This window comes from Schistosoma haematobium, chromosome 1 (assembly GCF_000699445.3).
Source record: "Schistosoma haematobium chromosome 1, whole genome shotgun sequence".
NCBI classification, from domain to species: domain Eukaryota; kingdom Metazoa; phylum Platyhelminthes; class Trematoda; order Strigeidida; family Schistosomatidae; genus Schistosoma; species Schistosoma haematobium.
The window spans coordinates 38,563,301-38,590,375 of record NC_067196.1 but is presented as its reverse complement, the minus strand read 5'-3'; the positions used below and the strand labels follow the sequence as shown (position 1 = coordinate 38,590,375).

The 27,075-nt window shown below is 36.7% G+C and overlaps 1 protein-coding gene across 2 annotated transcripts in view; it reads right to left on the bottom strand.

Moving 5' to 3' along the window:
* Positions 1-26,743, bottom strand: part of XRN1_1 (5'-3' exoribonuclease 1) — a 52,545-nt gene extending 25,802 nt beyond the window's left edge. Inside the window, exons 1-15 of one of the 2 annotated variants that reach the window (XM_051217951.1) lie at positions 26,466-26,743; positions 25,166-25,291; positions 25,028-25,128; positions 24,866-24,954; positions 22,772-22,881; positions 19,694-19,804; positions 14,238-14,305; positions 13,562-13,649; positions 12,726-12,894; positions 11,760-11,827; positions 10,791-10,989; positions 5,096-5,886; positions 3,847-4,149; positions 2,371-2,549; positions 225-909 (exon numbers count right to left, since the gene is read on the bottom strand). In XM_051217951.1, the coding sequence (XP_051073983.1) occupies positions 225-909; positions 2,371-2,549; positions 3,847-4,149; positions 5,096-5,886; positions 10,791-10,989; positions 11,760-11,827; positions 12,726-12,894; positions 13,562-13,649; positions 14,238-14,305; positions 19,694-19,804; positions 22,772-22,881; positions 24,866-24,954; positions 25,028-25,128; positions 25,166-25,291; positions 26,466-26,540 (3,162 nt within the window). In that variant the 5' untranslated portion in view covers positions 26,541-26,743. Of the gene's footprint in view, positions 1-224; positions 910-2,370; positions 2,550-3,846; positions 4,150-5,095; positions 10,990-11,759; positions 11,828-12,725; positions 12,895-13,561; positions 13,650-14,237; positions 14,306-19,693; positions 19,805-22,771; positions 22,882-24,865; positions 24,955-25,027; positions 25,129-25,165; positions 25,292-26,465 lie in introns of both variants that reach the window. The other variant, XM_051217950.1, reaches the window with a different exon arrangement.
* Between the last annotated feature and the right edge of the window lie 332 nt (positions 26,744-27,075).

Genomic DNA, 27,075 nt, shown 5'->3' with positions numbered 1-27,075 from the left:
TATTTACAATCAGGGAATATTTCATATTTATTATTTGCTATTAATAAGAAAGAACACATTGACCAGGATTTAAAAAATGTACTGATTTAGTGTGTTATGACGTATTATAGGAAGTAAGCAACATACTGACAAATAATCATAAACTGCTCTAGTTTATTTATAATATATAACAACATTATGATATAAAGGCTATATAAGATTGTATAAAACTACTAATAACTCACTTCACCCACTGATCCATAACTTTCTTTGGCTAAACTAAACACTATTTTACCAGGATGAAATATTGTATGGAGTGAAATTGTTTTATTATAACCCCAGTCAACTTCAACACATCCAATTGATGGTGGTGGAGGTATACCAGGTAATAGGACATCTAATAAGTCTAGATTCAAACCATCCGATAGACCATAAGCAGGTTCTATACTCAATGAAGGTTTTTCGACAAGTGTTTTTCGTTTTTTATCTCGTTTCCCGGATAAGTCAATCATATTTTCTGATTGAATAAATGAGGATGCAAATGGTGTATTAGACAATTCTAAATCATCACCACTTTGAGCACGCGAGCGAACAAAATTCGGTATAAGAGTAAAACCATCCGAATCATTTGCTCGTACAGGTACTACAGACCAACCGTCTAATGGACGAGAAAAAACTAGAACTGACGATGGTATCAAATTCACATGAGCATCTAGCTCATCACAGTCATTATTATCACTTTTGTCATCAAATAAAATTGCTCGACGTTTCTCAAAATGGTGTTTTAAACTTGACAGTTGGCTATTTATCCAATCGCATTCATGATTATTGTCTTCAGACGATAAAAGTGGACGAAAGTGCAGGGATTCGGATGACAAATCGCTTGAAGACTCAATTATTGGTTCTACATTAAAATCCACTAGTTCCCAACTAGTTTTTAAAAAAATTAAGATAAATACATTTCAATGGAAATAGATTTCTACAATTCACATATACCAATAACAACAAACAATACAAAACATATGATTATAAGTTGAGATTTTAGTAAACTCGTTAGATTACATAGCAAACAAAAAATTATGAGAATCGAAGATGGAGGATACTGAAGGAAATAGAATTCATTTACCGATATGTATGATTTATATACCAGGCCCAGCAATATAACGTTCTGGCTAGGTCATATTGATCATTATACCTAACAAAGACAGATGCATTATTCAACAATATTGATCAGTTTATAAAAATATAGACACTTGACGGTTTCCACATGAGTGTTATTAATGCAGGTACAAAAGTAACCAAAATCATCAGTAGATATGGTAAGAAAAAAACTATTTTGAAGCTGACTACTCAGCACCACTAAATTTTATCGAATTTCTTAAATTGTTCCATTTCTGTTTCAATGAACTGGTCAAATCATCAAATAAATATGTTGCAGATATTTCTGAAACTATTTCAAAAATGTCTATGTTAATCAAGCTGAAAACCGTTATAACAAATCCAAACTGTGAAAAAGTTGAAATAAAGTAATGGCAATAGTCTATCTGTAAGTACAATTCAAAAGAAAAATAGAAACCACACGAAGAGAAAGAAGAATTAATGGACATTGTTTAACAGCCTTCCACAGTTGGCAGCCAATACCTACCTCACACTCGACACGATTGAGTAACACTAGTCATGGTGTGGTGAATACTACTTATGCTGACAGATAAAAGTAGCAAGTAGCAGCAATCGGTAGTGGAATGCCTACCAACAGAAGATTGAATCAAAGAGAACAGGGAGGGAAACAGAAAGTTAGAACTCACTAGGGACTTGCTTTACAAAGAATTTTCCGGAGTTTTAGTGAGCAGTCGTGACCAATGAAGTCCGACAATGTCGGATGTGAAAACGTTCATTAACAATTATATATATAATGGTATTGCGAAAAACAATTTTTAAGCAATTCAGAAAAACAATGCTTAGACTGATAATAAAAGCATTCGATCGTGCATTCTCACTTCTACAAGCATCAATATACACATGAAAGTATACAGAAATTATTGAGCTAGAATAACAATGTCTGTACGCCAAAAAGGAAATTAGTTCAAGGGTTTGCTAATTTCGAACATGTACCAACTCCACTTAAAATCGGTCTTACAAGTGCAATATGACGTCGATAACACTTCGCACAAACTATTTACTCAAGTCAAAGTTTCGAGCTGCTGACTTACTCGCTTACAAGAAATAAACACTATATTTAATATAAGATCATAAACAGATTAATGAGCAGTTCTGAAAACTACAATTTCGCCATATAAAAAGTCAAAATTTAAAAGTACTAACGAAATACAGTGTAAAATTGACTAGGATTATAATTATATTAATGTGAAAGTGTATATTGCACATTCTTACATTTCGCTAGTGCTCATCAATCGAACAGGCATCACTGTAGCACAGAATGGCCAACGAACACGAATAGGACGCCCAAGAATACTTTCAGCTAACTGACCAAGGCTATCATATTTTGAAAATTCTGGATGAGGTTTCATTGTTAACGCCATACTATCTAATTTACTAGGGCGTTCAAAAACCTAGTTTTAATACACAGGAATAATAAACAAGTGCTAATTTGTAGAAGATCAAATGGAAACATGTAATTAAATCACGAGCTTCAAACGCTTTTTTTACAGGTACGTTAGAATAAATACGATGATTTATGTAACAAGGCTTGTATCAGACTAGACCCACAGAACAATCGGCAAACTCATAAGCATTTTAGAACTCCAGTATACATGTATTCAACAAGCAACGTGATTTAAATTCTACTGATAAAACACTTATTCAAAAAACGTTAACATTTAATATCAGTCAGACAAGGGCAGAAACTGACTAGTAGTACATATGTACCTGATTACTTATTTAGAGATTTTCTGCTGCACATAAATCGACCAACTCTGTATTGGTATGGAGTAGTGAAGAATTCACAAATCAAACCACAGCGCTAAATAAGAAAACCACCGAGCTGCCCAAAATAACACAAACACCAAACTAGAAACAGTTTTTACCAAAAAAATGGTGATGATTACTTGTTCTAAAACAAATAATAATATGAGTGTATCGATCGAATTCCCACACACCTTAAGGTACCGTTCCACTTCGTCGAACAACTTGTTTCTGACACAGTGATTATAAGGTGGATTGAAATGACAATGAGTCTATGAGGGCTCTTAGACAGAACAGTATTAGGTTAGAGCGAATGGTAAACCGCTAAGAGTTGGTAACTGCAAATGATGTTTGTCAGAACTGTCTATTTTGCGCATTCCGATTAAGCTTCCTCACATATATCCTAAAATAAACCAAATTTCTTCGACCAACTGCCCAGGGATTGATTTCCTCTCTCGAAAACTCAATAATCGACATAGAGTGCATAGTTGACAATCAAATATGATGGAGGCTGACAAAAAACATAACCTTCTGAACGCTTTGAGCAAAAATACAACCATATTTGGGATACGTTTTTCTCCCTCAAGAATGCAAAATGTTGATTCACAAATGGTCTGTGTCATCATCAAGACTGATCATGAGGAGTACGGTAGTTGTATGTGGAAAACACTTATCTTAGAAGGCTCGTCAATACCAGTGGATTGATGTCTGATAAATCCTTAACACTTACTCAGGAAGCTCACCTACTTTTGGTCGGTTTGTGCCACTTGTGAAGTAGACGAAACGATAATCCATTATAGAATGAGTGATAACGGTTACTCAAATAATAATAATAATAATAATAATAATAATAATAATAATAATCCAAATAGATGTTTAAAAATATTTCTGATGTGACTAACTTTCGTTATTACAGTATATATATAGGCTAGAAAAATATCTTACATAAACTGGTATTCTTTGAATTTTATGGGTAAACGGTAGTCTTGATAAACTTGGAAAATCATCAACAACAGATCTAGTGATTGAAGCATAAAACTGACTTAATTCTGATTCACCACAATTGACAGATTTACGATAAAAATCATAATTAATTAATTCTACAGGAGATTTTACACGTCCAATTGGACAAGCACGATAAAACAAATGAAATTTATGTTGGTTGCGTTGTTTTTCTTGTTCAGTTAGTTTAGTGTTTCCATCCTTCATTGCATCTATGAGAAGTTGCTGATCCAAAAACGGAATTAACTGTGAATATAGGTACAGAACAACAAAATAGGTCAAATTATGAAATAAATTGTTAGTATAAAATATAAAACTAAGACAAGTTAACAAATGACCTGGGAACTTGTTCATATGATATGAAACTATGAATGCTTGGTAGCTTGACTAAGAAATTCACAAACAAAACCATGGGACAACTTATCTAGATATTGGTGTATACTGAAGCCAAATGAAGGGTTTCCATTCCCAAAAACTCAGGAACGACCAATGATTATGGCAAAAATGAATTAAAAATTCATATTTATGCGAAAGGTGAGTGACTTTTCTGAATATTTGCGTACACTTGCTTCACTTGGAATAGGTTATAGATATATCTGATCAATCTAATCAACGGGTTTGCAATGTACACAATACAGGTTTAGGAACAATTAGATTAGTAAGGAACTGCAAACCAAAGCCATCAAGTGACGAAAGAAAAACAAATGCAAACTATTACAAATTATTTGATTGGTAGTTCAATTTTGCTGGCATTTATTAGTTACTAATTTATCAAAATTATCAGTCTATTGCTAGCATTTATTGAATGGGATTTCAATGTGAAAAACCTCATACGTAAATGATAATTCTGTATGCTTAAAATTTCGAACACCTTTTATACAAGTAATTCCAATAAAAAAATTCAATGCATTCCTAGCGAAAACATAACACTGGCGTTATGCTGATGAAATTCCAGCTGAACAAAAAGGTTTTCGTTTGTAATATATTTATTTAGGTTAGTCATTTATCTAAAAATAAAAGAGAACCTTCCGAAAAATTTGTCAGCAGCTCATTGGTTAGCTTAAGAGAAAAAAGAATTCAACATATCATTTTTCCAAACCTTACACAAATTTATTTAGAAGTTTTATCAATAATTCGATACCCTTTCCGATGGAATCATGCATACATATTTACGCAGTGTTAATAGACTTACCACTACAGCCTCCCATGATGCTATTTTCCCATTTATATCAGTTTCGAATTCTCTAGGAAAGAATTCAGCTAATGGGGAAGATGGAGAAATCATTAATTCCCAATAAGGTGCTGGAACTATATAAGCTGAATCCGATGGTAATATCATTAATTGTTGAACAAACGGTAAAACTGGTTGTGAATTTGTTTGAAAGTTTGTCCAAGACAATTTAATACCATTGAAATTTTGATAATTCTCAAACTTTTTTGTATATAAAATAAGATCATGCACAAATGGTGCATAGTGATAAGCATAGAAAAAATCCCAATCAGCCACATTTAGAAAGTAATAATTCAATATCCATTGTAACATTCGGATATAATCTTGAATTAAAGACATTAATGTGGAATTTTCACCAAGATCACCTGACATCTCATCGAGTTGTATACCAAGTTTCGAGGAATAATAATCACGTCGATGCATTTTATAAACTAATAAATCTTCATCTAGATCTGTATCACTTTCAACATAGGTGACATTCTCGTCTTCTTCTATTTCCTCTTCTGTTTCATCATCTATATTATCCTCATGATCATGATTATCGCCTATTGTGTTATGTGTATTATTATGGGAAGTTCTATTGGACGGATCACTTTTATTATATAACTGCTTGACTTTATCATCATGTGTCCTTAATGAAACAACAACACCTTCTTCCATTAGTTCAGCGGCTTCATCTAACATAACATTATCATATTGACAATCAGATTGAGGTGCGAATAAATCTATCAAATCAGTCAATTGATCGAAATCTACAAAATAAAAATGCTAAGATAAATGTTGTAGAAGTAGTTCAGTGATATACTATAGTACAAACTGAACTAAAGATAGGATCATTTAACTTCCTGTGTAACAAGGTTTATTTTTTCTAACGTGTTCGTCAACTAGTGACATTGGAAATACCGTTAGTCGGGAGAGAAAAAACTTTAACTGGAGCCAGTTCGGAAAGGTAAGGTTTCAACGAAGAATGTTTTCGCTTTTGTATCCACAAAGTGAATTGTTTAATTCGTATTTGTTTTTTAGTGTTCTACATAGAGCGTTCCATAATAGATGAAAACAGATTTGAATAAATCGTTGTAAATTTACACGCATTTTCCATAATAGATAAGTGAGTAGATGTAAAGAGAAAACTTTAGGAACTGTCGTCCAGTGAACTAGCTGATATATTTTCAATGCACACTTATCGAACAATTGATTTATAGTAGTATTTTAATATTGTCTTAGCGCTAATCTCTCAGTTGACCTAACAAATCGTGTCATATTTTTCCCGTTCACAAACGCTTATGAATTATTTATAAACCTATTATTGATATTTTGTACTATAAAGATCTAAGCTATGTGTTAATTTGTGTTCGGCTTGGAAACTGTGTCGCTAAACGGTCACTTATTAAACACAGTAGCTGAAACATCGTACAAAACTACTACTAGGAGTAGAAAGTAAACACAAAATTTCCATCCATAGTGATCTGCGATGGATAAAGACTACGTCCATTTGAAGAACTCTGCATAGTGACTTCGCAGTTATTATTGCTAATAAGAAAGTCTAATTCAGTAGGAAGTATTAGATGGCTCAAGCAATAAACCACAAAGAATGGGTACAAAGCCGTCGATACTAAAGACTTGTGAAAACCGTGCGAAGTGGAATAGATTTAAACCGATTGTTTTTTATTCACACATATGTACAAAATGACAGTCACACAGATTAGTAAGATTAATGTCAACGACAAATAAAAAGTTAAAAATGACATTATCATTTAAGATACTCTGCTCCGCCAGGAGCCCTTCAGTACTGTTGCAGTCCAAAACCCGGATAAAGGAAGATGATTGAGTATGGGGTTATCAACTCCACTCTATAGTTAAAAAACTTGCCGGAAAGCTGACGATAAAAAAAATCATCTAAACTATTTGGACATTGAACTAGGAGTTGAAGGATCTTTAATTAGAAGACTTATGATGTCTCACGTTGAAAGCCGAGATTCTTCGGAAACCATGAGCTTGATGCACCTACTGACATTCAGAGTAACAGTTAACATAGGAACATGGAATATCTGCACAGTGTGGGTGACAGCGAAGACCATTCAAATAGCTGTGGAAATGAGAAGACATAACGTGGCTCTGTTTGGAATACATACTTAATTACGCCTTTTACCCCTCGTCGAGGAGCATGGGTTGCCCATCAGCATTCTTCATTCAACTATGTCCTCGGCAATCCTTCACAGTTGCTATTCATCCTCTTCATGTCTGCTTCTAATTCTCGGGGCAGCGTATTCTTTGGTCTTCTTTTCCGTTCCCCTTCAGGATTCCAAATTAGCGCTTCCTTCGTGATGCAGCTTGGTGATTTTCGTAATGTATGTCATATCCGTTTCCAAAGTCTTTTCCTAATTTCCTCATCAGATGGAACCTGGTTTGTTCTCTCCCACAGTAAGTTGTTGCTAATGGTACTCGACCAACGGACATTCAGTATCTTACGTAGACAATTGTTGATAGATAATTGTAGTATCTTGATGACGGTGGTGGTCGTTCTTCAAGTTTTAGCACCGCACGGTAGAACTGTCGCGACGTTCGTATTGAAGATTCTGACCTTGACGTTGGTTGACAGACGTTTTGAGTTTCATATGTTCTTCAACTGTAGGAATGTTGTCTTTGCTTTGCCAATCCTTACTTTCATATTTGCATTTGATCTTCCTTGTTCATCGATGATACTGACCAGGTACGTGAAAGTTTCCTCCTCTTTCAACGTTTCCCCATCAAGTGTGATTGGGTTGGTGTTCCCTGTGTTGTAATTGAGGATCTTGCTTTTTACATTGTGTATGTTGAGGCCTACTGATGCAGAGGCTACTGGTTGTCTTCACCTGCATTTGTTCGTGTGCATGGGATAGAAGAACTAGGTCATCTGCGAAATCCAAATCGTCTAGCCGCATAAAAGCTGTTCATTATATTCTGTACTTCTCATGAGAAGTGGTCCTCATAATCCAGTGGACCACTAGAAGGAAGAGAAAGGAGGACAGCAGGCAGCCTTGTCTGACTCTGGTCCTTACTTGGAATGCATCTGTCAGCTGTCCCCCGTGCAGCACTTTGCAGTGTAGTCCATCCTAAGAATTTTGTACGATATTAACGATCTTCTCAGGTACATCCTAGTGTCAAAGAGGTTTCCATGATGTTCTCCTATCCACACTGACAAACGCTTTCTCATAGTCAAGGAAGTTGATGTATAGTAACGAGTTTCATTCAATTGATTGTTCAATAAGGATCCATAGTGTCTAGATCTGGTCTGCGCACGACCAATACTTACGGAATCCATCCTACTAATCTCGAAACTGGGCGTCTACTGAATCTTTCATCCGGTTCAGCAACACTGTTGAAAACCTTTCCTGGTATCGATAGTAGTGTGATGCCTCTGTAGTTCTCACATTTGCTCATATTTTTCTTTGGTATTGTGATGAGGTATCCTTTCCAGTCCGTTGGCACTTGTTCGTTCTTCCAAATTTTCCTGAATAGAACGTGGAGCATCTTTGCAGTTACTTATGTCTGGCTTCAATGCTTTAGCTGGTTTATTGTTAGGTCCTGTTGCTTTCCCACGCTTAATGGCCATCCTAACATCTTCCACCGTTAGTGGAGTGACATCTATAGGAAGGTCTGTAGGTGTCGCTCCGGTGTCCGGTGGATTTAACGGGGCTGACCTATTCAAGAGTTCCTTAAACAAAGTGTTTTACTCACCTGTTCCTCTGTTCTTGAATCTCAGTGATTAGCTTGTCTTCTTTGTTCTTGGACAGTCTCACTGGTTTAGTATATTTCCCTATCAGTTTCTTCGTCGTGTCATGCAGTTGTTTCATATTTCCTTTTCTTACAGCTTGTCCTGATGCCGTTGCTACATCTTCCACATATTTCTGTTTATCAGCTCTATTGCTCTTCTTCACTTGTTTGTTTGCTTTTGTGTACTTAGCTTATACCTTGACTTTCACTGTTCTTGTTCGGCTGCTGTTAATAGCTGTCTTCTTGTTTTTGCTTTCTTCTGCTTGAAATAGGTGAAAGCCGATGGACACAAAATGAACAGAAAATAATTGCTTCGAGACAGGTGTTTTTGTGATCTGGTTATGAATAATAAAATGTCACGCATACACAAAGAGTCGAATTGATATTATCCAAAGAAGCCCGAAAAGCACTTATAGGATGGGAATCTCATGGCTCCAGGATCATCAAAGATGGATTAAAAAAGACGGAAGGGATAACAATGCTACGTGGTACGTGCCCACCAATGAGAGCAGTGGAGACTATAAAGATCAGTTTCACGAGGCTGTAACCTATCATAGAGAACTACTCAGAAAAAAACGACCATCCTGATGATGGGAGACGTAAACGCCAAGGTCAGGATGGACAACGCTGGGTAGGAACTCATTATGGGGAAATATGAATTAGAAGAAAGGGCCGAGAAAGGTAAGTGACCGGTAGATCGGTATACTTACAACAATACTTTCTTCCAAAAACACGTGTACAAAGCTACATGAGATTCAACGGACCACATTATAGATAATCAAATTCTTTACATAACAAAAGTTCAAGTCCATAGAAGACCTGAAAGCAAAGAGATGAGCTGATATAATTTCAGGTCACCATCTGATGGTGGTCAAGCTAAAACTGAAGCTAAAGAAACACTGGATAACTGAACAAACAGTATTACAAAGGTTTAATACAGACTTTCTTCGACATAATAACTTCGGCGAATTCAAGATAACTCCCGATAACAAATTCCCAGCTTTATAAGATCTACTCATGGAACAATAAATCATCATGGGGAATGACTGAAAAAGGATTAAAAAAGCAATAACTTCAACACGTCAGGTGCTGAGCCTTGAGAAACACCATAATAAGGAACGGGATTCCAGCAATATACTGGGCAAGATTCAAGCGACGCAAAACGAGAAGACTATTGTCAACAACAGCCAAGCAAAAGCAGAGAAAGCCTAGGAACGACCTGAACATATAGAAACAAAGAAAAACTAGAAAAAAAGACTATTAGGGTTAGTAAGTTGGAATATGTGAAAGACCTAGCAACTACAGCGCGAAAAGCTACAGAAACAGGAAATATGAGAGAACTATACGACACAACTAGGAAGCTTGAAAGTAAATAGGCTTAACTATAAACACCAAACCACTGGCTACGATTCTCACTTCTATGTTTATTCTGCAGTATGGAAATAGATTTTAGAAAAATTTAGTATTAATACGAATAAACACACTGTGTAACAGATTACTCATGATTTTCAAAAGTAAATTAGGTGATAACTTCTAATGAGTTATGATTATCAACGCTGAAAGTAAAGCTAATAATTTCTAATCGCTCTAGCTTTTGTTTAGGCAATCTTTTATCAACATTGCATCAATGTAAGTATATCAAGTCTACGCCGATAACAGCGTCGTTACACACTTAATCAACAGGTCGCTATGGCGAACGTGATTATATGACACTTAGTTTGACTAATTTCTTAAGAAATAACTAAAATGTCTAAATTAACCGGGTTTTACGATTATTTGAAAGCAAGCTATGAGAACCATTTATAAAAACCCCTCGGTTTCAACAAAACCAATAGTGATAAGTTAATAACGATGTATTCCATTCAGTGTGTCGTTAAAAAAGCAACAAAACCACAACACTTACCATCTTTCTTATCTAATAAACTACTTTTAGTTATTTCGGGGAAACGTTTCCCTGTTGAACTGAGAGGTTTATGAGATGGCATCTGATTATCCTCAGATGATAAACCGAGTTTTTCTAGTTCATTTGCCATACGAGCACCTTGTTTTCCTCGCATCCAATGGAAAGCTGCTTCACGTTCCTCGAACCAATCACGCTCAAACTGAAAAGTGATAAAAACTAATATACTATAGGAGGAATACATTTTTCTGTAAACAAAGTAGCTTTATTATTCTATAACATATAGATCAGACTGACCAAACACTTCAGAAAAAACCAAACCTACGCTACATGCTTCGCACATACCATGTTAGCATAAACGGGAGCATAAATTTGTATTCATATGGAAATATAAACCACCGGAAACTACTCGGGATTTCAAGTTACTAGGTAGATCATGAAATGGTGCAGCACGAGAGCACTCTTTATATGCAGAAAATTAAAGCGAAGTATGAAGGTGTAGATTACTGGTGGAGTGGCTGTGTTTATCGAATTGTGGAGTTCGGTATAGATAGTTTTAGTGAAACTTATTCCGCCATTCGCTTAAGAAACTCTGTCTTTCTGAAGCGGAAACATTCTACAGTTTTTACAATTTGGTTACCGTTCTCCTTGTGATAGTGTTTGAATTTGGCAAGGATAATACTAACAGACAATAAGATAAACATTTAACTGAAATTGTTATTCATTGAATGACTTCATTCCACTACATTAGACTTTTGTAGTTTAAATACAAAGTACGTAAACCGTGAACAAATAATTGATTGATGGTTTCCATGTTCATGACCGCTAGTAAATCAAATAAAAGGGTAATTTTGTCGTAAACCATTACAGGAAACCTTATCGATTCCGTATTTTAAAGAATAAACGTACCTCAGCGAAATTATATATATAATGCATTTTAAAATAATGTAAATTAAAAGGAAAATTACTAACCTGAGAAAGTTCCTCCAGATATTTATGAAATCGTGGAAGATTTAAATATCCAAACTCCACAAGGTAACCTATTGTTAAAGACATATGTCCGAAAATAATACTAACGATAAGAAGCTAATTTACACAAAAAATAGTATCAAATGGTGGGAAACAAGCTAAATAAATGTTTGTTTTGTTACAACTGCAAATATTCTACGACTGGAAATCATTTCTCTGGTTTAGTTACTAATGAAAACAAACGTTTATCCGAGTAGCTAACTTACTAGTCACATATAGAGTAGTGCTATTATGCTACTAAAATGTACTTTCAATTTCATTAATCTTTTCAGTCAACTTTAGCTACTTCTGCCTACTAGGCCCTACTCACTGTACACATATGTAGCTAGTAATTAATATCTTTTTTGAAAATTCCACACAGTACTCTTAATATACTATCGAATCAAAAATATTTAACTACATCACTAGAACGATATTAATGAATTTACTAAAGTGTGCGAAACCTTTTAGTTATTTCTTAATTCAGGAGGAAAACAATAATATACAAAACCACATTATTAAAGCAATGGATTGTATTATAAATTTTAGATAATATGTGCTTGTTACCTCTTGAAGGTTATTACAAAAAAGTATATGCTTCCTAAAAGAAAAATAGATATTTATACTAGATTTTAACTCAAAACCAACGGGAAAACTTTTTGACAAGTATTATCGTTAGGAGGACAAACTTTTAACGGCAGTATGTTTGGTGTAAGGCACACTCAAATATCCCGATCGGTCTATTTTTAATCAATGGAGGCTAGTAAATAAATAGTGAAATTTAAGTTTCTCCAGCGACTTTAAGATAAATCTTCTGAACTTTGTACATTTTGTGAAAGAGCTTCTCAAGAAAACGATTTTGTTTTTAATCAACTGATTAAAGGATTGATAAAAAGTAAAGATAATGTGAATAGATTAAATAAAACTTACCGTCCAATTTCGGTAATACAACTTGATATGTATCCCAGACAGTTAACAAAGACTCCGCATGTATATGCAAATTAGGTATGTGAGGTATGAAATCATTTCCCAATAGAAAAGCCATAAAAACCCAATCATCAATCAGGCGTTCCAAATCATAAGGAAACGGCAATGTCTTCTGCATTAGAAATACATTATTTAAACGAAAAGAATGTTGTTAATTGTAAAATTTTCGAAATATTTGACTTAAATTGATATTTTCAGTAATTGAAATAGTAAAACATTTTTAACAGAACAATGAAATTAGTTTAAATAAACGTTAAGAAATAGTTCAACAAATATTTTACCAATAAAAATGTCCTCGATATCATAAGCTTCACTAATTCGTTATCGATAATTGTGGACGGTCTAAGAAAATATTGAGTATGCTTTATGAAAAGTATGAAATGTTTATAGATAAATGTTTGACTACATTAGCTAAATGTACTTTTTATATAAATTTTTACAGGGGAGTTTTGAAGTGATTAAGTGCAATTCTACTATTTGAAATGGGCACTAGTGTTGTACAGAACAACAATAAAATCTTTATAATTAAACTGTACTGCCCAGCGAAAATATACCGCCTCCACCACCGCCACCACCACTAAAAGTTGTCCGTTTGATTTACGATTCTTCATCATACATAACATACATGCATACAACAACGCGTATTCCATGTTATTTTATTTTGTAAAGAATTCGTTGAAAATCGGCTCAATACACAAATTCTTCCTAATTTAATCAATTAGTCAATCTCAGTCAACTTATATCTCTAAAACTTAAAACAGAAAACACTAATTACCAACCTTTAATTCCGTAAATTCCAAATCAATATACTCCCGAAGAACTGACAAATAAGTAATACAGAAAGGTTTATTATCAGCCGAACAATTTCTATTAAAGTTAGAAAACAAAAATAAATTCAAAGTAAAAACTGAGGGGAAGGAAGCAAAAAACATCCTTCAATTGGTTTTTCATCATGGCTGTACACTAGTATATATATATATATATATATATATATATATATATATATATACGCTTGGTAAGTAATAGGGGAAAGATGAAATCTATTAAGTAGCACTCATTAGCTGTACATGACTGATGATAGACGACTTATCCATTAAATAGTTATTTAAGGATTTTCAGGCTTTTAAAATGTTACTATGACATATTTTTGGCTGTATTTATGATTTATATACACCAATCGTGTTTTATCATGAGTAGTATATGTTTAGTTAGCTACAACTGTATATTTGCAATAAAAGATTTTGTTCAACTGACTTTGAATTGAACACTATTTTCATAACTCAAACTTAAAATGATGCAAAAATCTACATATGATTACTGAATTACGACTATTGGGATGTCAAGATAAGCTCTTGACAGACAGGAGACCTGAACTGATATGAAACTAACTAAGTATAAGATTTTCCTGAGTTAAGTGAAGAACGGAATAATTACAGAAGTACAGTTGAAACTTACTGGGCTTTAACAACGTTCTCACGCAAGATACAAATGTTGATTTCATGAGTTGTCAAACCCAAAAATATCTAAGCGGAAAAAGAAAAGAACGCTAATGAATGAGATGTTATTCAGACAAAATTAAAAACGTTCAAGGAGAGATGGCAGCGGCTGTAGGTAATACAATACAGCATTCCAGACTAATAAAAGAAACTGAAATTAATAAGTCGAGTATAAGTGAGACTATCTCGAAAAAAGACGACACTCTTATCTGTTCTTAGTTCAGACGTTTAGAACGATGGGCGGAACACTTTAAGGAGTAGTTCAGCTGACCTTCTGTTGCTCTACAACTATCCACCATTCCCAGACAGTCTGAATGGAACACTGAAGTAGGTCTCCCGACTCCAGCTGAAGTCCAAAAGCCTATATCTAATCTGAAACGAGGAAGAACAGTTGGTGCAGATGGATTGGTTCCAAAGGTCTTTAAGTATGATGGCCCAGTTTTAGTGATTAGGTTGTCTAATATTTTAGCTAAAATCTGGGAGTTGGACGTAAGCCCACCTGATTGGTCACAATCACTGATTGACCCAATATACAAGAGGGGGTTAAAATCATCCTGTGATAACCATAGAAGGATTAGTTTGACTAACATAGCATCTAAAATACTAACCTCAATAATCATCGGATGCTTAACTAAGACCCGTTAACTGCGAACACAAGAGAATCAAGCTAGCTTCAGACCTGGTCGTGGCTGTATCGACCACATATTCACCATTCCTCAGACTTTAGAACACAAGCAGCTTACTGGCGTCCAACAATAGTGGTCTTTCTTGACTTAAAAGCAGCATTTGACTTTGTAGACCGAGAGATTCTGTGGTAGTGTCTGTCATTGAAAGGTATACCTCAAAATTGCATAAACCTTGTGAAGGTTCTTTACTTGAACACTACAAGTTGAGCCAGAGCTTATGGCAAACTGTCATCTGCTTTTACAACCTCAAGTGGTGTCCAACAAGGCTGTTCACTATCTCCACTTTTGTTCAACTTCATCATAGACATACTGATGGAAATAACGTTCTCGTCGACTGAATTCTTGGGCATTGATCTCCTACCAGGAGGTTCATTTGTCGACTTAGATTACGCAGATGATATTCCTGTTTGGTGAAGACGCCGACCGAATTCCGAGTATTGGTAGCACTGAGCAGCAATGCCAGGATGTTTGGAATGCGTTTCTCTCCCTCTAAATGCAAGTTGTTGCTTCAGGACTGGCCTGCGTCAACATCTGAACTAGGGATAGGGAGTGAAGTAGTCGAACGTGTTGACAACACTTATTTTGGAAGTTTGATCAACCCGAATGGGTTGGTATCTGACGAAATCTCAGTACGGATTCAGAAGGCTCGTTCGGCTTTTGCCAACTTACGTCACCTATGGCGAAGGCGAGATATCCGTTTATCAATTAAGGGACGAGTATACTGCACGATGGCTCGTTCCGTTCTACTTTACGGATGCGAAACGTGGCCATTAAGTGTAGAAGATACTCGTAAGCCACTAGTATTCGCATCTGCTGGGATCACCGGGTAAGTAATGGTGAGGTTTGACGCAGGGTATGAGAGAATGGTGGTTATTCGGTTGATGAGGTTGTGAATCTTCATCGACTGAGATGGTTGGGTCACGTGTTACGTATGCATGAACACCGATTACCACGACGCACAAAGCTGGCTAGTGTTGGGGATGGTTGGAAGAAAGCTAGAGGCAGCCAAACCAAAACATGGCATCAGTCCTTGAAGTCACTAACTTCCGGTCTGAGCCATGTTGGTAGACGCAGACTACTTGGTTGGGGTCTGCGCGACTATCTTAACCAATGGTTGGAGACTCTCGGTGACATGGCACAGAATCGATCACAATGGCGTAGATATATACACTCTTCCTTTAAACCGTGAGATTAAAATTTCTTCTTATCTTTCTTTCTACCAACTAATTCTTTCTTCCTGTATTATATCCTTATATGCAATCTTTCTTTTATATATTACTACCATTGAAGTAACTACTATGAATTCGGTGTTCATGTTGTTGTGCTAATGAGGTGTGGCAACATGAACCGATGCATATATGTGCCTGGTTCAACGTTGTAGCTGACTGACTGATTGATTGACAAGGAGAATAACTGTATAGCATGTAGTTCTAACATTAAGTTAATCAATGGTCTGGAATATACACTCAAATAACATAACGTCATCTGTTGCTTATTTGAGACTTCTAGTGTTTGAGAATCGACCTAAAAGCCCAAAAAGTGAGCTATAAGTAATATAAATAATCTCCTAATGGGAAAGATGATCACACACTTGAAGAGCACCCCTCAAAATACCTAAGAAAATCCTTCCCATGCTCAAATGGTTAGATTTAGGTTTGAAAGCACTGTTTATTAGCTGTGATTCAACAAATGTGTTTACTAGCGATACTCGAATACATTTTCTCATATACTACCCATAAACAGTAAATCACAGTGAATCTGATTGAGGGTGTCCCAACAGTAGCTGCTACCGTGAAGTAGTGGTAAGGCTTATCTATAGTGATGACTCAACAGAGCTATATTGGCCGGAACACATGTCCCTCTAGGTCCTATCATGCCAGGCGGGTTGGTTCGAGAGTGGTAACACTGAAAGTAGCAACTTAAAGTCCGAAAGCAAAATCGCACTGCTAACTGAAAAGGTTTGTAACAGCAGTAAGGTGTTTCCTTCGAACAACGAAAGGAAAGGGCTAGATAAGATCGACCCCAATACGTCACTTGTGACCTTAACCCTCGGATTTCCGTCTGCGATAGAAAGAACTTTTGAAAAGGAGAGCTAATACATCATAAACCTACCATAAAAAGACCATGTGCTACCGACCTCAAGCAGTTGTTTCTTGTGCTCTGTGGTTACGCTCCCAGGTCGTTAAGATCACCACTAATCCAGTTTATCTTTCACGTATCTCAAGAAGAGATATCCTTCTACGATGAGAGCAACCTGGAAGTGGCAACTGTCCTCATACCTCTAACAGCGCCCGGGATCATCATTTTCACGGTCAAATCCCTCCCTCACTTATTATTAATTCTCCTATCCCCGCAAATAACTCTCCTCACATATATTTACCATCACGCATTCCAATAGACGGTTGCATGTGCGCTGTCTGACTAAACGGAACAGTAAGAACTCGGAAAGATAGGGATACATATCATTGCCTATTCTTTGTCGCTGCTTACGCTCACACCGATTGCAGCTGGGATAAAGTGAAAGATGAACTTTATGTGAAGCCTTCCAATTTCACTTGAAAAAGTTAAATTCTCTGATGTAGTAAGTGTCTAGTGATTTTAGTAGCCAAGCAAGTAGACTAAGTCGAACGGAAAAGCACTTGGGTGGATCTTATAGTGTTGCGGCTCGGTGAACAGATAATGGAGACCGTCTGTTGCAATCACGTTCAGATAACTTTCTATTTCTAGCAAGCACCAACCTTAAGCATATGGTAAAACATCGTCTACGTGGCAACCTCCATAATCAACCGAACAATGGACTCAAATAGATCACGTTGCCATCAACCACTGTTGGATGGGCTCGATATATGACTCGTCCATTTTAGAGTACATATTTAGACTCAGATCATGCGCTTATCCGAGCACGTATGTATCTGAGTCTTACTTGACAGAAAAAACCAATAGCAACAAAACACCTTAGAGTCAAACTTAGTAATGAAAAAGTTGAGGATATATTTTACGAACAACTAGAGAAAGAGTTAATCAATAGTGAAAATGATATTCTCCCTGAGGTAGCTTGGCATGATATTCAAAGAGCTGTGAAAACAGCAGTGATATCTACCAGTAAAGGTTAGGAAAAATTAGTGGATTTCAGCGGCGTCTACTGGACTGATAGATGCTCGGAAATTTAGACCATCTGGCTTTGAACATGATGAGGCGCGGAGGCAGCCTAAACTAAGGCTGATAAAAAGCCTACTCAGTAATCGTGAGCAGTGGTAGGTAGCAAAAGCAGAAGAGATGGAAAAGGCAGTGGCGATAGGTAACCGTAGACAGCTGTTCAGACGTACCATAGAAACAGATATTAAAAATTCGGCTGTTAGTGAGAATATTACCAACTTTTAATCCAAGAGATTGGACCTACAGGCAGAACAATTTAGAGAACAGTTCAAACGGTTTTCAAGCACCATTCAGTTACCCACTATCTCCAAACAACCTGAATTGCAAACTGATGTAAGTCCTCCAACTATTAGTGAGGTTGAAAAGGCTATCAGCAATCTGAAGCGAGGGAGAGCAGCAGTGTCTGACGGATTAACCCCTGAGATCTTAAAGAGTGGTAGTCCAGTTTCAGCAGTTACATTAATCGAGATCATAGCTGAAATCTGGGAACTAGGCGTGATCCCATCTGACTGGTCTCCATCACTGATAGGACAACAATCGTCTTGTGATAATCACAAAGAAATCGTTTTCACCGATATAGTGTATAGAATGTTAATCTCAATAATAATTTCATATCTAACTAAAGTCCGTGAAGAGCAAACCCGAGAAAACGAGGCTGGTTTCAAACCTGGACATGAATTTATTGACCGAATATTCACCCTTCGGCAAATTCTGGAACACAGACATACTTTTCAACGTCTGACTACAGTTGTATTTCTTAACCGTAAGGTGGCGTTCCATTCCGTTAATCGTGAGGTCCTGTGACGATGTCTGTTGTTGAATAGTTTACCAAACAAGTACATTAACCTTGTACAGGCTTTCTACTGGAACAGTACTGGTCTAGTCAGAGCTCATGGTGAACTGTCATCGCAATTGGTTACTTCAGGTGGTGTTCGCCAGGGTTGTCTGTCTTCCCGATTCTTAACTTTGTCATATATATGCTTTTAGATATAACAATTTCATCTTCTGACTTTTCAGGGATTGATCTTCTACCAGGATATTCAGTTACTGACTTAGAATACGCAGATGATATAGCTCTGTTTGGTGAAGACGCTGACAAAATGCAGTCTTCCGACCACCTTAAGCAACAATGCAACAACAGTTCGCTCCGTTCTGCTTCATGGGTATGAAACAGTCATTAAGAATAGAGGATCTTTGTAGGTTACTAGTATTCAACCAAAGGTGTCTTGAAAGCATTGCTCGCGCATTTTGGGACTAACGAGTAAGCAATGGCTGGAATTAGGGACAGAGTGCTAGGTAATTGTGACAAATCGAGTGATAAGGTAGTAAATCTTCAACTGAAGTGCGTTGGACTTCCGACAACTTATGCACAACCACCACCTACCTCGATGGGCGACGTCTGGTGTGGGAATAGGCTGGAATAAAGCTACAGACATTCCTCCTGAGGCTCACATTGTGTCCAGTTCAAACTAAAACAATATTAACAATCTAGGGATGACTAAAAAATCACATCAACATCAGAAGCCAAACAAAAATATTAGGGATAAAAACAACTTAGCACCATACGGCTTACCAAGTCAGCGTCCATTCCGTATATACAGTGACGCTCATTAGGACGGTAATTTGGTAGACCACGACGATATGCCATATACTCCCGAATTTTGTGTTCGCCTTCTCCAGGGCACTTGTTAATTATAAAATAAAAATGAAATCTCTTTATACATATTTTCGCTATTAGTTCATCCTAATTTTTGTATAATCAATTGAGTAATGTTACTCAAAACAAAAATGCCAAACGAATACATGCCAATTAAGTCAGAATAATTACCATGGAAGTTAAAAGTACCACTTAACAATCTTTTTGAACAGTAACTGAAAGTCGGTTATAAAGCAAACAACTAGTAAGTTGGTTCCTTAACAGTTCCTAAACTAGTGTTTGGCCAACAGATAAGACGTTTGAATTTAAGTCAGCCTACTTCTAAGGTAAAAGAATATTCGTAACTCAGGATGAGAACGTCAGGAGCTCTAAGAACACAACACCTCCATCAACCTACTTGGTATGGGCAGCCAGGTAATATTACTAGCCCTCACAAAAACAGTATGGTTCAAAACCACGTAGATTGAGTTATGCTCGGTAACTTATTTATTTGAACACATATATATTGGTACAGGAGTGTGCCGAATATATATGCGCCACACAAAACAATGAGAATCTAAGAAGAGAAAAAAGTGAGGAACGTAAAAAAAACAATAACGAAGAGATTGGTGTAAGGTAGTGTAATAATAATAATAGCAATAGTAGGGGAACAGAAGGGTACAATCAGAAGAAATCTTTCAGTTAAGGAAGATACAGACACTTTTTTTATGAAGAAAGTAAAAGAAGGTTACAGCAGGATCGCCACTGGCTTCTATTCTGAGCCATATCTGATAACGTTTCTAGCCACTGTGTTGCACCATCTCTCGGACCGCAACCAGGGAGTCGTGAAGGACCGACACAAGCCAGTCCTTTGCAGCTTTCTTTCATTCCACGACAGCATGTCATACACTGACCACCTCTCCGCTTTTTCCAACCAGTCCCAGAGTCGGCAAACAATGCACGGCGTGGAATTCTCTGGGACGACATTCGTAGAACATGTCCAAGCCACCGAAGTCGGTGTTTCAAGATGGTGACACGAATTGAATTATCATCTCTGTGCCCGAACACACGATGCCGAACCTCTGCATTACTAACATGGTGTTGCCACTGGATGTCAGCAATCCTTCGGAGACAACGGTGATCGAACACAGAGAGTCTTCTAACATCCTCAACTCGGAGAGGCCAGGTTTTACAAGCATAGAGCAAAACTGCTCTCACCGACGCGTTGTAGATCCAACCTTTTACAGCCAGACTAACATCACGAAGGCGCTAAAGATGGCCCAGATTGGCATAAACCGCATTGGCTTTCACTATACGTCACAATTGATTGATCACTGGGTGGTGATCAATGTCATGCTTGTCTAGTCCTTATTAGTGCAGATCGAATGCCATCGATCATGTTGCAATGTGGCCACCAGTCTAGGTGACTCGACACTGCTTGCACTATGTATTGAGATTTAGATGGTGGTTGGAGGTAGTCAACAGGAAACCCTGGACCCGGGTTTCGTGCTACTTGGCACTCGTCAGTAAGGTGTACCTGTAATCTTGAGGGAACTGGTGCTCCCTGGCGGATTCGATCTCGTGTCACCCAGCCTCACAGTCACTAATAAGGACTAGACAAGAATGACATTGATCACCACCCAGTGATCAATCAATTGTGATTACATCTCAGTCCTACAGGAGGTTAGTCACGGCTCGGATAGCTCAGTGGTAACGTCTGACTGTGAAGCTGGGTGACACGAGATCGAATCCGCCAGGGAGCACCAGTTCCCTCAAGATTACAGGTACACCTTACTGACGAGTGCCAAGTAGCACGAAACCCGGGTCCAGGGTTTCCTGTTGACTACCTCCAACCACCATCTAAATTTCACTATACGTGCATTAATCTCATCACTCACACCCCCACCAGCACTTATGCAGCTACCCAGATATACGAACTTCTCGACTACTTCTATCTGCTCACCATCCAGGGTGAGTACAGGATTAGGATCCTGCCACTCTTGTAGAAGTACTTTGCACTTCGAAGGTGCAAAGCACATACCACACCTACGGACACTGATTGCCAACTGATTAAGTGCGGATTGCATGCCTTGGGCATTATCGCACAGTAAGACAATATCGTCCGCATACTCAAGGTCAAGTAGTCTTTCTCCAGGCAACAGATCCACACCACCATTACTTACATTCATCAGAGCTGTTTCCAGAATGTCATCGATGGCAAAGTTGAAGAGGAATGGTGAGATTGGGCAACCCTGCCTAACCCCACTACTCGAATGGAACAATGGAGAAAGGTGGTTGTATGCCCTCACTCTGCCTGAGGTGTTTTTATATAGGGCTTTTAGGATGTTAATAAACTTCTCAGGCACACCCTTCTTCAATAGACAATCCCAGAGAACAGTCCTATCCAACGAATCGAAGGCAGCCCTGATGTCAAGAAACACTACGATTGTTGGCCTTTGATAAGTATGGCGGTGTTCTAACATTTGGCGGAGGGTGAAGATATGATCAATACATCCTCGACCAGAACGAAACCCAGCCTGCTCCTCGCGAGTCAATCTTTCTCGGGTTTTGAACAACCTACGAAGTATGACGGAAGCCTCGGCTTTGACGTACCATTTTCGGGTACAATAAATGGTAATCTTCAAAGTAAAAAAGAAGCTACGTTCGAACTTGTAACCCGGTGATTAAATAATAATCTTAACCATTACGGAACGGACGAAGTTTAATTGAGCTATGAAAATGGACCTAACTAATAAGTAACGTTAATTATTATAGCACTATCATTGTTTGACAGTGAACGAAATGAAATGACAATATTTTATTACTGAGAATAACTGTGAAACAAAAGCGATCTGATCAGAGAATATATGTAGTTTAAAGACGTATACATCAGCTCATTTTCGAACATAAACTTAAGCTACATTCAGGGCTTAGCATCATTACACAGAGAAGTTATACGTAGGATTTTTTAACATGAGAAGTGATGTTATCAACAAACTAAGCTTACAGACTTACATCATGTCCAGATAAAATGACATCAATACATTGCCAGTCAGCATCATGATTTACATGATGTTCTACAAATGTAACAATATGACGATGTAACCGCTCCATGAATTCAGTACCTAAAAATAAAAAGTAAAAACCGTAATCCCAATTCTAATGTATACCAATGCTTATTTTGTGAAATTTAAGTTCAGAACGACAAATCAGTGTGACATCTAATTAAGCAGGATTTATTGTCCAAGGATTTATATGTACAACAATGTAGTATAATCTAACATCAAACGATAAAGCTCTTATTTTTAAATGTATGATCCAACTATGTAGACAAGATATCCCTGTTTTTTTGCCAGTAACTGAGGAAGATGCATTCAAAAAGACTTCCATGATTCGGGTAAAAATTATGACCTTCCACGCAAAAACTAAGACTTTGTGATGATTGATGTACTTACGTCTTCCTTAACGTAATTTGAAAACGTTCGTTCAAAATCACTGGGTAGACGTTTTTAAGTAATTATGTCTCACAAAAACATTTCATCACCAAATTATCATCACTGATAAAAAATAAGGAAATAGTTTGTTTCGATTATGTATATGATTTAGTCATTACGAAATCAAAGGTTTGAACTTCTTCATTAGCCATGGTCACATCCAGATTTCTTCAGTGAATATAATTTATATTGATTTCAGAGTAAAACAACATCAGTCAACTGTTTCCTCGCGAACTCCCACGCTGCGAACATTGGATAACAATAAAAAGCAGTCAAACATTTTCAATTTCACCAATGTCAGGTCCAAAACACAAAAATTTACATTTTTCTTACACATAACAAAGTGGTAGGTATTTAACAAGTAATAGGCTGTATTTGCATGGGTGGTTTCCACGTAATTATCAAATGCGATTGGTTGGAATTGAAAATAATTAACTCGATGTTCTCAGAACTGACAAACAGTTGATAGACGTTCGAAGTCCTAAATTCACTGGACGTCCACTGACCTCTGGATAATATCATATGTTAACAGACCATATTGTACATAACTTTAGATAATATTTGAGGTTGTTAAACAAGTTTCATTTTGTCACAAGAATAAATAGAATACGAATGTGATTTTGTAATTAGCACTTCGACACTTTATTATTGTTCGGGACTAATAGTGAGAGTGACAAAATAAGAGACATAATCTCATTAGCACTTATCGCACTGCACAATCCTACGTTTTCAATTGATCAGCTTTTTACCCAACAAACTAGACATCTACATCACAAATCAACACCTCTAATTTGTAATTCTGGAAACAAAAAGTGAGAAACATCTACCGGACACGTCATTATCAAGTTTATGTCAGTGTTTGCTCTCCAGTGTTAGTGTTCAGCATATGTGCACGGAAGTATTCATTTTACATTTCTCCACTAAAGATGATAGTAATTTATTGACTCACTTATCTTCAGTCCGATGTTTTATAGTTTAAGTCTGTAAGAGGATCAAAACTAGCAGTTTAAGGTCTTATGTGATACTCTTCATCTTTTAAATTATAAATATCTTGTCTTTTATTTACACTATCTCCGCTTTCTTATTTGTTGACTGTTGTCAGCATAATTATGATATTAACTCTGTAAGGTGCTGAACTGATGGTACGTACGTAAGTACATCAGTGACATTAGGACAAATACAACCTTCATTTTTTCTATAATGACAATATAATACAGTTGGTTGCCGATGAGAAACGAACATCTGGTTCTTTAGTTTCGCTTACAAAAATCGTTGATACAGCTTAAATAATACTAATTTAGATGTTTCCCTTACCTATAAGGAATAAATATGAATGTTAAACTAAAACATAAACTATCGGCAATTCAGTAATGAAACTAACATTTACTAATATTCCGACAAATGGATGACTTTCAAGAATATCAAGACTTAATTAACGTGGTCTGCAAAACATAACAGCAAAGTTAATAGTAAACGGTAAAATGTTACTCCCGCCATAAATTAGACATAAATCTTCAGCCAACGTTCTGATAAAGTCGTTGTGAGACTTAAATATACTTTTATTTATTTTTACACAACAACTTACTGAAAGTGATCCAATTACAAAATCACATACCTGGAGAAATCACACACGGGTCGAATGAGTGGGTCTCAGGTGAACTATCTTTTAAATTCTCTTTGACAATACGAGCCTCTAAAGCAGATCTGTAAAATTGGAATGCAATTATAAATATTTATCAAAGAAACATAATGTCAATACATTCAAATGAATACTTACTGGAAACGGCGAGCACGTTGCTGCGTCATTTTAGCTCTAGGTGCAACACCATCCACGGCCAAAAAGAAAGTCTTACGTGGCTTAATGAGGTTGAACAAGAACTGAAAAAGCCGTTTACTAGATGCACGCCAACTTTACTTGAATATATAGACAAATATTTCGAAATATAATCTCTTCCGAAAAGATTATTTTACCACCTTCTGGGTGTGAACAAGTGTGAAGTATACCGTTCATGTCCAAATAAAAGTGATCAATAACAGGGATCTTTAAGAATAGAGGATAATACACCCATTAAGAGAATATACGTAATAAACGGTAATATGAGCATAAAATGTATAACCATGAGGCTCCATATGATGAAACAACGTAAACCATTAGCTCGTTATGGACGGACTAATTTGTTTCCCAATAATCCATGTGACAAATATTGTTGATAATGAATGTTGTCACTGTCCATAGAAAACTGTTGACCAACTTACGACCACTCCAGAAAAAGGAATTGAATCCACGCTTTACCAAGAAGAATCATAAGTAGCATTCTATCAAACAGATTATTGAGAGAATGACTCACATAAATCGACCTTGAGGATTGTATGTATTCTACCGTTTTCAATTTCCAGGATGCTAACAAAACTCTGTAACAGTCTAGAACCGTGTTTTTGGCTAACAAACAACCTTACTGGGAAGTTAAGGTATGTTGCCCAAATGCCCGAAGTGAAGTTGAAAACTTAATTTATTCGGTCTTGAGAAATGGATGTCCCCTCTGACGCTCCTAGAGTGGGTGAGATAACAAATGAGACTTATCAATTTTCTTAAAACGTATCTGAATTGCTTTGTTTAATTGGACTGTTGATTTAGTTGAAGTGATGTCAATGTATAGCAAGTAACTTTAGTTACAAGCTCCTGGAGGACCAACTAGAAAGTCTCTGCCTTCTTGTGTCCGATGGGTGGCGGCTTGATATTTGTAACAAATGCTGCAAGCACGTTTGTCCACAACGAATTAAATTTTCACTAAACGACTCAATTTCTACCTAAAATCCCACATTCAACCTCAAGGCTATCCACCTGATGAATTCATCATATACCACCAGTGATTTGAATAATGTATAATCTGGTACCTTCGTTACTAACTAAACAGGAGCTAATTATTAGTAGTTTCTTAGCTTAACCATTCCCAAGTAAACTTTAAAATACAGTATTTTTAGTTCTGACAAAATACATTTACCTCACATGGGCATTTTTATCGCTATAATTAACTCAGCGCTGTATGTTCGGGAATCCAAAGAAGTCTGATAAACTCCTAAATTGAGGCTGACATGGTATGGCAGTGTAGTCTAAAGTAAATGCTAGTTACAATAAAATTTAATGTATGAGGCTTTGTTGTAGCGTCAATATTTTAAGAAATATAATAGAAAACAAATTCCCAGACAGTACCAACCTCTCCTGGCCGCAAAATCTGGTTGATGCAAGGGTATCGAGCACTAATCCATCTAAAGAACTTTGGAACACCCATCCCACCTCAAGGCCCGGACTTTTCGATTTTGACGCCCTAGGTCAATACCTCATCACACTATACTGTAAAACAGATACTGCCCACCTGCTTCTTATGAAAGCTTTCAAGTCGACAACACAGACGAAACAACAGAAGGTTTGAAATACATAATATTTTGCTCTTAACATCATAACTTGATGATGAATAACAGAAGGGAATGGAGAATCTCAGCGTTAACTTTATTATTATCCATTGTAGCGGTAAGTAAACCAACAAAACAAATAGTTCTGTAAGTCCTTGACGTTTCTTCTGACCTCACTAATCTCACTGGATGTGTCTTGGCTGAAGGTGCTCTGTCAGGCATCAGCGCCGGATCACAGATAGGTACTCCGTGCTATATAGCATGGATGCATATGCATCCTTTGTAACAACTGGTCAGCTTAAATCAAACGCTTCTCAACATATCGGTGACTTCACGAACATATTTTCGAACTCATTTATCCCTGACCTTAGTTTTGACTGGGTTGATATCTTCCAATCATGAAGGTCTTACTGA